The sequence below is a fragment of the Pelecanus crispus genome, chromosome 12, assembly GCF_030463565.1.
Source record: "Pelecanus crispus isolate bPelCri1 chromosome 12, bPelCri1.pri, whole genome shotgun sequence".
Taxonomy (NCBI): Eukaryota; Metazoa; Chordata; class Aves; order Pelecaniformes; family Pelecanidae; genus Pelecanus; species Pelecanus crispus.
This window is the reverse complement of record NC_134654.1, coordinates 12,538,232-12,548,513: the sequence shown is the minus strand read 5'-3', so window position 1 is coordinate 12,548,513 and position 10,282 is coordinate 12,538,232. Positions and strand designations below refer to the sequence as shown.

Sequence of the window (10,282 nt, the reverse complement as noted above, 5' to 3'; positions counted from 1 at the left end):
GGCTCAGCAGGGATGGCTGAGGCCAGGCAGGGACAATGGGGTCTCTGCCACCGGTGTTGGGTGGCCTCAAAGGTGGGTGGGGGGAGATCCAGTGCTGGGGTTAGGAGCGTGGCTGGGACCCAGGGATGCTGGGGACGGGCACATCCACGTCCCTCTCCACGTCCGGCAGGTTTGCAGTTCATTGCACCTGTCCTGACCCCAGCTGATGCTTTGGGGCTTTTTAAGTGCTTTCCTGGTGAATGCAGCGCCTCCGTGGTCAGGCAACCCAGGCTCCATGCCTGAGCTGCTCTGATGCATCTTGATATGCATCAAGGTGAATCACCATCCCAGGTGACCCCCGGCAGTGACAGCCTGGGTACACTGGCTGCCACCTGCAGCTCCTCCTGAGGCACCGTTAACCCTTTGCCTACCCAAGGATGAGCCAGGGAAGCTGATGCAGGACCACTGGAGCTCCTGCCAGGGAGCCCTACGGTGGGCATCATCCCTGCTTCTCCCAGCCCAGGGTTGGGTCCTTCCCAGCTGGACCCAGCAGGCCCAGCTGGACCACTGAGTTGGAGCTGTGTGGGGAAGCTTTAATTTTTGGGTGCAAAAATGTTGAGTTTTCAAACAGGCTTTCATAGGAAACCAGGTTTCTCCCCTTGAAGAGGCTGGGGGGCCCTGCCAGGGCAGCTGTGGGGCGCTCTGGGGTGGGGAGCGGGAGAGGACCTGGTGTGCACTGGGATGGAGGAGGTTTTTGTCCTGAGGTGGAGGAAGGTTTGTCCTGGGATGGAAGTGTTTGCCAGGGCTGAATGTCCTCCTGGTCTGTAGCCAAGCTGTGTGCTCAGTGTAGGGGGACTGCTGCTGGTGGTGATGGTCGTGGTGGTCATGTAGCCCCCCAGGACCTGCATTGTCAACAGTGCTTTGTTGGTCCTTGATATCTCAACAACTGGGCAGCAGCTGGGTTTGGCTCTGCCCTGGGGCTCCCTCTCCCCTCCTGTGCCTCTGACACTGGTCCTGCCTCCCAGCACCCACAGGGGCTGTGTGTGGCTGCTGGGTGCTGTGGGCACCCGGGCCACGGTGCCTGCCCAGGGTGGAGTTATGCTAATGCCACTCCCCATCCCTCAGTGCAGCCGGTGCCGCCTGGCATTCTGTCACGGGCAATGCCTGCTCTGCCATGGCCGCCTGCCCCGAGCTGCAGCCTGGGCAAGAGGTATGGGGGCTATGTCCCTCCCTGGTGGGGTGACAGAGGGGGCAGACAGGGATGGGGGGACCCGGCACCACCTCAGTGCTGCAGGGAGGTGCCACAGCTGATGCTCCATCCCCAGGACAGTCTTGCTGGGGGATGCACTTGCTGCAGGACCCCCGAGGATGCTGTGCAAACTCCACTATGCTGCAGCATCACTGAGGACATTGGCTTCTCTGGGGTGGGGGACAAGGGAGAGCCCCAAAGGGCTAGAGCCCCATGGAATGGAGCAGCAGCGGGGTCGGGGGAGCTTGGCGGTGGCAGCATCATCTCCCATCCCTGTGCGGCCCCTGGCTTGGCTGTGCTGCGGCGGGGGATGGCACTGAACCCCCCCCCAGGTCAAGGTCAGTGAGGAAGAGCATGCTGTGGTCACACAGACCTGCTGAGTGCTATTGACCAGCTGGGGGAGAGGGGAGTGCAGGGACCAGCCTGGCACTGTGGCCCCCATGCCAGTGGCTGCAGGGGGAGGGGGGGGCAGGAGTATGAACACGCAGCCCCAGCAGCACTGTGACCTTGTTTCCAGCCCACTAATTCAGTGCATCTTGCCTTGTCGCCAGCATGGCTGCCCTCTCTGCCGATGGAGCAGGGACACGGGGTAGGGGAGTACACGTGTCACCATGGAGGGCTCTCGCCTTGAGGCCCCAATCCAGGGGGGGCACTGATCCCTAGGTGTGAGCCTGCAGAGTCGGGGGGTCCCCCAGACCCTATGTGCCCCTTATTTGGGGGTCTACCTGCCCATGGGGCTGGGGTCTCCTGGCAGTTGCTGTGGCAGGGCATCAGGGACCCTGGTGCCTGCTGGCAGGAGGGCTTGGTCCCATGGGAGCCGCTGCCGGACATGCCGTTGGGAACGTGTCTCCTCCCGTCAGCGCTTGTAAACAGGATGTGGAGCCGTCCCAGTCCTGGCGTCCCTGTCCCTCGTCCCAGATCTGCTAACCTACGGGGCCACCAGCTCAGGGGCTGCTGTGCCTGCCCCCCTGCCCCACCCCCCGGCCCCTGCCTGGGGCTGTTGCCTGCACCAGCTCCAGGATGGGCAAAGCCAGGGCAAAGGGGTGTCGGTGTTCTGGTGCATGTGAGGATATGGCCTGAACACGGCCATGGGATTTGTAGCCCCTTTGCATGACAAGTTATGTTGTGGTGAGCCCTTTGCACATGGTGTTGGTGATGGCTGTGGGTCAGGTCCCTTGCCCTGGCTGTCTCATGGGACTTGCAGGGATGGGAGCCCCTTGTGCCATCACCCATGCTGAGACCCTGCAAGTGGGCACAAGCAGACCCCTGCCCACCATCTGCCTCCCCTGTGGGTCCAGCCCCACTGCCAGCTGCTCTGTCACTGCTGTTCATCTCTTCTTCATGTCTCTCCCTCCTCTCCGATGCCCCCTCCCTGTCCTCCCGGCAGGCCATGGGGTGCGCAGGGGTCCTGGCTACTCCAGAAGACCCTGAGGAGCGGCAGGGTGCCCAGGGGGAAGGTCTCAGTCCCTGTCCCCTGGAGTGCCAGGAGCTGAGTGCTGTCCCCATGCCACAAACTGTAAGCGCTCCGGGTGCATGGGACTATGCCTGTCCCTGCTGCCATCCCCATGGCTGTCCCCATGGCTGTCCCCAGGGTGGTGGCTGGTCCTCTGGGGTGGCTGTGTCCCCCCTCTCCTCCCACCCCGCCACCCTTGGGGTGCATGTGTCTGGTGGCTGTGACTTGGGGGCTCGTGATGCCGAGTTAGGTAATGCCACCTCGGGCTGGTACTGCCACCATTGGTGTCACCTCCTCCCTTGGTCCCCAGATAAAGCGTTTCCTGAAGGAGGACTCAGAGGAGGCTGAGCTGACCCAGCTCCTGCGGGACTGCCCAGCGGCCGACAGCCTCAGGAAGGTGGAGCCCCTGGAGAGCCGGCGGGAGCCTGGCCACCCACTCTGTGGCATGGGCAGGGTCCCCCCTGACGAACCCGCTGATGAGAGGGATGCCAGGATCATCTCCCGTTCTCGGCCCTTGGATTTCCAGCAGCACATTGCCGCCCCCCCACCCTCTAGCCCCAACCGCCCGCGGAGCCCCTGGGGGCAGCTGGACCCCTACGACTCCTCTGAGGTGCAGGATGCATCTGTGGGGAGGGGGGGCATGGGGTGAGGAGCTGCAGGAGTCATGGGGGAGGATGCTCCCACTGTCCAAACCCAAGGGGTTTGGGCAGCCATGGCCACAACCTGTGGTGCCCCAACCCTGGGGGACAACTCCGGGTTGGGTGGAGGGGGGAAAGGGGGTGGCCTAGCAGGATCGAGGTGGGTGGGATGGTGGCATCCCCTAACCCATGTCCCCTCTGCCTGCAGGATGACAAGGAGTATGTGGGCTTTGCCACGCTGCCCAACCAGGTCCATCGGAAGTCAGTGAAGAAGGGCTTCGACTTCACCCTCATGGTGGCAGGTATGGGGCAGGCTGAGCCTGGCATGGGGATGCTGACCCCACTGTGGATCCCAAAAGCCATGGTGGGGGGGGGCGCGGTACTGGCTGCCTCCCCTCACCCTTGTGCTCCTGTCCCAGGGGAATCTGGGCTGGGCAAGTCCACCCTGGTCAACAGCCTCTTCCTGACGGACATGTACAGAGACCGCAAGCTGCTGAATGCTGAAGGTGAGGGGGCACAGTCCCAGTGATGGGGTGTCCTGTGTGCCCCAGGGGGGTGGCAGAGCCCCACGTTGCTCCCTGGTGGGGCTGCAGCCCCTCTCCCTACCTTGCCAGGCTCCTCCGAGTCTCTGAAGCCATGTGTGGCAAGTAGCCAGCTGCCCATCAGCACTGGGGACCAGTCCAAGGCAGTGGGTCCCCCCCCGCCTGGCACGGGGACCCCCTGTGGGACCTTTATGCCTGCTGGGAAAACAAGCCCCAGCTTGTTGGGGATTGTCTGGAGCTGCAGCAAATCCGGGAAGCTGTGGACAGTCGGGGTCCAGGCACGGTGCTGGTTCAGCTGCAGCCAGTTTTTGAACTAAAATTGCCCAAATCCCCAGGGGTTCTAGGTGGTTGTTTGATTTGTTTTGAGTCAGTTGTTTGATTTGTTTCCGTTGCTTGGAGCAAAAGCCAAATTGTGGCCATGTGCTCACGATGCAATGGGAGCATCTTTGGGGGAGCAGGGACATGGAGGGATCCTGGTGATAAAGGGGCATGTGCAGTCACAGAGCCATGGGGTCACTGTAGGGGTACAGGGAGCCAGCCACAAACGCTCCTGCAGTGATGCCTGGCTCCAGCAGACCCCCATGCTGCCAAAGCTGGGCTGTCATGGGGTGGTGGTGGCACAGCCACTGAGGGAGGGGTACACTTCCATGTTGGGATGCGGGAGGCTGTGGCACAGAGCATCCTGTCTTGGTGCTGGACACTGGAACTCATGGGGGCTGATCCTGCAAAAGCAAGCCCAGCCCCCCAGGGTGGAGGGTGACACCCGGGGGCTGCAGCATCTCCCTGTGTCACCCCCATTGTCCCTCACCCAGGGTGTTCCCCACTGTCTCTGTGTCTCCTGCTGCTGCAGAACGCATCACACAGACGGTGGAGATCACCAAGCATGTGGTGGACATCGAGGAGAAGGGTGTCAAGCTGCGCCTGACCATTGTGGACACGCCGGGTTTCGGTGACGCCGTCAACAACACAGAGTGGTGTGTCTCATGGAGAGGTGGTAGCAGCATCTCCCTGGGGCCAGGCAGTGCCACCATGGGTGCCAGAGGCTCTGAGGGTGGGATACCCATGGCTCCTCAGGGTGGGATGCTGAACCATGGGAGGTGTTGAGCTGCGGATCTGGGGAAAGCCTGGGCGTGGTGGGGAAAGCAGGGGACTCCGATGGCCACCTCCCTGTCCCCACAGCTGGAAGCCAGTAGCTGACTACATCGACCAGCAGTTTGAGCAGTATTTCCGTGATGAAAGTGGCCTCAACCGGAAAAACATCCAGGACAACCGTGTCCATTGCTGCATCTACTTCATCTCACCCTTTGGCCATGGGTACGGACAGCCCCTGCCTGCACTGCCAGGATCTGGGGTGCTGGGGAAGGGGCTTGGTGGGACAGTGCTCACAGGGCTCCCCCCACAGGCTCCGGCCCCTGGATGTGGAGTTCATGAGAGCTCTGCACCAGCGGGTGAACATCGTGCCTGTGCTGGCCAAGGCTGACACCCTGACCCCTGCTGAGGTGGAGCGCATGAAGAACAAGGTAAAGGGAGGTCAGGCCAGCCTGGAGCCATGCCAGCAGGTCCCTGGGGATGGGGGTGCCCTGGGGGCTGGTGTTCCTGCTCGGCTGGGGGCTCTGTCCATCCCCTGCCTGGACTTTGCCATGAAGCATCCTCCATGCTTGCAGCACTGTAGAGGACCATGTTGCCCATACAGCCACCAAAGACACATCTCCGTGGTGCTCAGCTGGGGGCTGGAAGGGTCTGGGGGTGGCGTGTGGTGTGTCCATGACATCTAGTCTTGGGGGGGCAGGCTTTTGTGGGCCCCTGGGGGACACGGGCACTGTGTGGTGTTTCCCACCCCCTTTCCAAGGGCCAGAGCCCTGCCCTCAGCGGGGCTGTCTGCCTCCAGATCCGGGAGGAGATCGACCACTATGGCATCCGCATCTACCAGTTCCCCGACTGTGACTCAGACGAAGATGAGGAGTTCAAGCTGCAGGACCAGGCGCTGAAGGTGGGTCTGGCTCCTCTAGCTCCATCCTTGGAAGGGCAGAGCCCCACAGCCAGGAGGACATGTCATCCTGGGGTACCTCTTAGGACTCTTTGGGGCCATACCAACTCTCTGGCAGCCCCAGCATGGTGGGGTTGGTACGTGTTGCACTACCCAGACATGTCACCAAGACCCCACAGGTGCCACCTGCAGCTGGGATAGGACTGAGGTGGACAAACCCATGCCATGACTTCTGCCGTCCCACCTGGGGCTCTCCATAGCTGGGCCTCTGGGATATCTTGGCAAATGGATGCTGGATATGGCCGAGGAGATGTATGTGGAGGGATGTGGGCCATGGTGGACAGGACTGAGCCCTGCTAACCCCCACTATCCTCTTGCAGGAGAGCATCCCCTTCGCTGTCATCGGCAGCAACACAGTTGTGGAGGCCAAAGGCCGGCGTGTCCGCGGGCGCCTCTACCCTTGGGGCATCGTGGAAGGTAACGCTGGGCTGTGTTCCCGGCATCCCACTGACCTTTTGGGGATGAGGACATCACATGCCCCATCTCCATGCTGCTCAGCCCCAGGGGGTTTCAGGGGACGCAGGGGGCTGGCTGTGGCCCCCTGACCTCAGGCTCCCCTGCAGTGGAGAACCCGTCCCACTGTGACTTCGTGAAGCTGCGGACAATGCTGGTAAGGACCCACATGCAGGACCTCAAGGATGTGACACGTGAAACCCACTACGAGAACTACCGCACACAGTGCATCCAGAGCATGACCCGCATGGTGGTGAAAGAGAGGAACCGCAAGTATGGGGCCGGGAGTGGGGTGCCAGGCTGGGGAGGTGTGGGGGGGCATCTCCTCTCTTTGGTGTGACCCCAGCCCATTGCAAGTGGTGATCTTGGGGGGTTGTGGTTGTGTCTGGGTCCATGCTGGGCAGCATGGTGGGCTGGGCAAGGAAGCCTTGGCGGCTTAGTGGGGGGCCCTTCCTATACCATTTGGCTGGAGCTGGCTGGGGGTGGATGCTCTGGTAGCAAGGGGGACCCTGCTTCCCTCCAGGGCTGGCTGGGGGGGATGCTCCAGAAGCAAGGGGGACCCTGTGTCCCTCCAGGGCTGGAGCTGGTTGGAGGGGGTATGTTCTAGCAGCAAGGGAGACCCTGCATCCCCCTGGGGCTGGCTGGGAAGGTGATGCTCCAGCAGCAAGGGGGACCCTGAGCTCCCCCTGGGCTGGGTGTGTCTTGGGGGATGCTTTGGCTATGAGGGGGAACTCTCCATCCCCCTGGGGCTGGCTGGGGGTGGGGATGCTCCAGCAGTGAGGGGGACCTTGCATCCCTGCAGACTCCGGGGTTGGAGCGGGAGCCAGCAAGCAGCCAGTGCTGGGGCTCTGCTTCTGGTACCAGCCAGATTCATGGCACTTGCATCCACTTTAGCCACCCCAAGATGTTGGGGGGGAGCCCCCCACAGCAGGGGCTCTGGTGGGACCCTCCAGCCAGGGGGCTGGAGCAGTGCAGGAGCAAGCGGAGGCTCGGGGGCGGGCAAAGCAGCAGTGCTGGCGGCGGGCGCTGGCGGCAGCTATAGGTGCCTCTAAGCTGGTCTCTCCATATGTGCCGCTGGAGAAGGCGGCATCCCTCTGCGCTGCGGCTGTGCTGTGCCGACTGCTCTGCTGACTGAGCCAGGATCTGGCCGGGGCTGTGCTTGGCCCCTGCCATCCTCCTCCCCCTGCCTATCTCCCTGACCCCTATATAAAGTACTTCCTGGTATCCAACCCTGTCTTGGTCCTTCTGTGCCCATGCAAGGGCTGGGCAGCCACTCTCGGGGAGAGCTGGCCCTGTGGCCACCCACCTGTTGCCCACACAAGTTGCCCTTAGGGTGCCGGCACCACTGGTGGGGCTGGGAGGATGCAGTGTGCCGGTGGCACCACCCCGGCTCACCCAGGCAAGGTGGGGTTGGGGGAACCTGTCACCATTTGGTGGCACCCAGCTTTTCCCAGGCAAAGGCTGCCCAAGGGAAGGGCTGCAGGGTGGGCACCCCCATGGTACTGCCCTCCCAAGGGGATGCGATTCTGGGGTTTAGGAGGCAGCAGTAGACATTCTTTCCTGGGCTGGTGAAGCTGCTTGCCCTGTTGCCAGTGCCCAGCTCAAGCCTTGTCTTGCTGCCAGGGATGGAAGGAGCTTGATGCGCTTCCCCCTGGGTCCCCCCACGGTGAGGAGCCGTGACAACAGGCAGCGATTTCCAAAGCAGCTCAAAACATGGCCAAAACCTATCCCTTGCCGTGGAACGCTGGCACAGTCCCCCCGGCACAATGGGCCCCTGCAGGGCAAGGGGCGGCCCAGCCTGTCCATGCAACATCCACCATGTCCACCACCCCTTTGCATGTGGAGGGGCTGCACGTGGCGGTGGCACGTGGCAGTGGCACGTGGTAGCATGCGTGACCCCTGCCAGCCATGGTGGCGGTGTCCCAGCCATGCCTTCACCCGCTGGGGTAGCACGTGGCATCCACAGGGACCAGGCTGGGAGAGCTGGTCCCTCCCCATTGCCGTTGGCATGGGAGAACCCATCGATTCAGCTGTGCCACTGTCCTGTGCGGTGGGGTGGCCCCAGGGGAACACCCACAGCTCCCTCTAGCAGGGATGGGCTTGAATGGGAGCTGATGCTCAGGAAAAGGGGTGTGGAGCATCCCTGGGGCTGGCTGGGTGGCAGGGTACCTGGGGAACCTATCCTGCAGCGGGGCTGCTCCTGTGGGAGAGAAGGGAGGTGCTGAGTTTAAGATGTTTTAAAGCAGCAGAGAAAATATTGGGCGAGGAGAGCCCAACCCCAGCTCAAAGCACCCAGTGGGATGCTTCCTAAAATAGGACAGTGTGGAGAAAACCAGGCAGGGATCTGTGCCCTGGGGGGGGGGGGGGAGGGGGTCCCTCGCACCCCTTGCTGTGGTGGTGCCTCCCTGGGTCCTCTCCAAACTGGTGCATGGCAGGTCAGGGCGTGCTGAGGTTTGGGGGGGATACCTGGAGCTGCTTATATCCCCCCCGTCTGGAAAAAGGCCCAGTGCAATGCTAACCAGGATGGCTCAGGGTCTGTGCAGGCGGGTGCTGGGCACCTGCAAGGTTTGGGGTCTCTGGGGCTGCAGCACTCATGGGGGGCTTTCCCCTGTGGGGGGCTGGCAGGGCTGTGGCAGCATCCTCACCTCCTCTCTCTGCCCACAGCAAGCTGACACGGGAGAGTGGGACAGATTTCCCCATCCCTGTCATCCCCCCAGTGCCGGATGCGGAGACAGAGAAGCTCATCCGGGAGAAGGACGAGGAGGTGAGTGTGGGGGAGGGCTGACACCCCCCCTCCCTGAACATCCCCCTCCTTCCCCCATGTCCCCAGTCCCAGTGATGGCACAGTTGCGAGGGGCCACCCTTCCTGCAGCATCCTGGCAGCTGCTTTTCCTCAGGCTGGGGTGAGGAGGTGGTGGAGGTGTATCAGAGGGTTCCGACTGCTCCAGCCCACAGCTCTTGGTGATCCCACTTTGCCTGGTGTAATTGACACAAATATGTTTGTGGGGGAGCTGGTGTGGCTGGGGGTGCCAGTGCCCCGCCATGATCCCTGCTCTGCTCCCTTCCAGCTGCGGCGGATGCAGGAGATGCTCCAGAAGATCCAGAAGCAGATGAAGGACTCACACTAGCCCCCTCTTCCTCCTCCTCATCCCGCCCACCCCCCCACCCCCCCCAGATCAGAAATGTTTACATCACGCTCAATCCTGCCTCAGCCCTGCTGCGAGACTTGGTACCAACACTGCACCTGCCACCTTAAGCTGCTGTGGTATCGCCTTATCAACCAGCCAGCGCCCATCCCATGGGGACAGCGAGGGGACAGGGCACCTGGCCTGGGGGGCCTCTGTCCCAGCTAGATTGCTGCCCTGGTTGCCCCACCAGGCTGGGGACAGCTTTGTCCCCCAAGCTTTGGCTTTCCCCATTTCCCCCGCACCTCTGGGGAGGGCCACTGGCCAGCCTGCTCCCCACATTGTGTCCCTTGTCCTTATGTCATCTCGGGCTGCCTGCTTACAGCCTTTATGTTCAGCTTGGCCCTGGCTTAAGGGAAGAGGAAAGGGGGGGACTGGTCCCAGCTGCACAAACCCCCAGCTGCCCTGCTGCGTGGGACAGGGTTTCTTCCTCCCTGGCCTTGGCTGGCATGGAGGGAGGGAAGCACCTGGGGACCACAGGTGACCAAGGGGATGGAGGGGCAGCCACCATCCTGTCTAGGATGGCAGCTGGCACTCAGACCCTTGGCTGCCTCCATGCCAGCACCGGTGTGAGGAGGGACTGAAGCTTGGTGGTGTCCAGCCCTGCGTCCTTAGCAGGGACCCTGTTTCCACTGAGCATCACCCCTTGGGAGCTCCCCATGTCCCTGGGCAGTGGGGAGGGCCATGGCATGGGGAGCACTGGGGAATCACAGTCCCCAGAGAAAGTCCCTTGAAC

At 62.5% G+C, this 10,282-nt stretch overlaps 1 protein-coding gene across 2 annotated transcripts; it reads left to right on the top strand.

The window, feature by feature from the left end:
- The first annotated feature begins 1,153 nt into the window (after positions 1-1,153).
- Positions 1,154-9,489, top strand: SEPTIN4 (septin 4). 2 transcript variants are annotated; one of them, XM_075719412.1, is made up of 13 exons: positions 1,154-1,189; positions 2,616-2,744; positions 2,992-3,291; positions 3,528-3,621; positions 3,739-3,825; positions 4,712-4,835; positions 5,041-5,175; positions 5,264-5,381; positions 5,750-5,851; positions 6,229-6,325; positions 6,472-6,634; positions 9,026-9,125; positions 9,430-9,489. In XM_075719412.1, the coding sequence occupies exons 1-13, from the start codon at positions 1,154-1,156 to the stop codon at positions 9,487-9,489; spliced, it is 1,545 nt and encodes a 514-aa protein (XP_075575527.1). The 2 variants fall into 2 exon arrangements, with proteins under 2 accessions (XP_075575527.1, XP_075575528.1); XM_075719413.1 differs by lacking the exon at positions 2,616-2,744.
- The last annotated feature ends 793 nt before the right edge of the window (positions 9,490-10,282 follow it).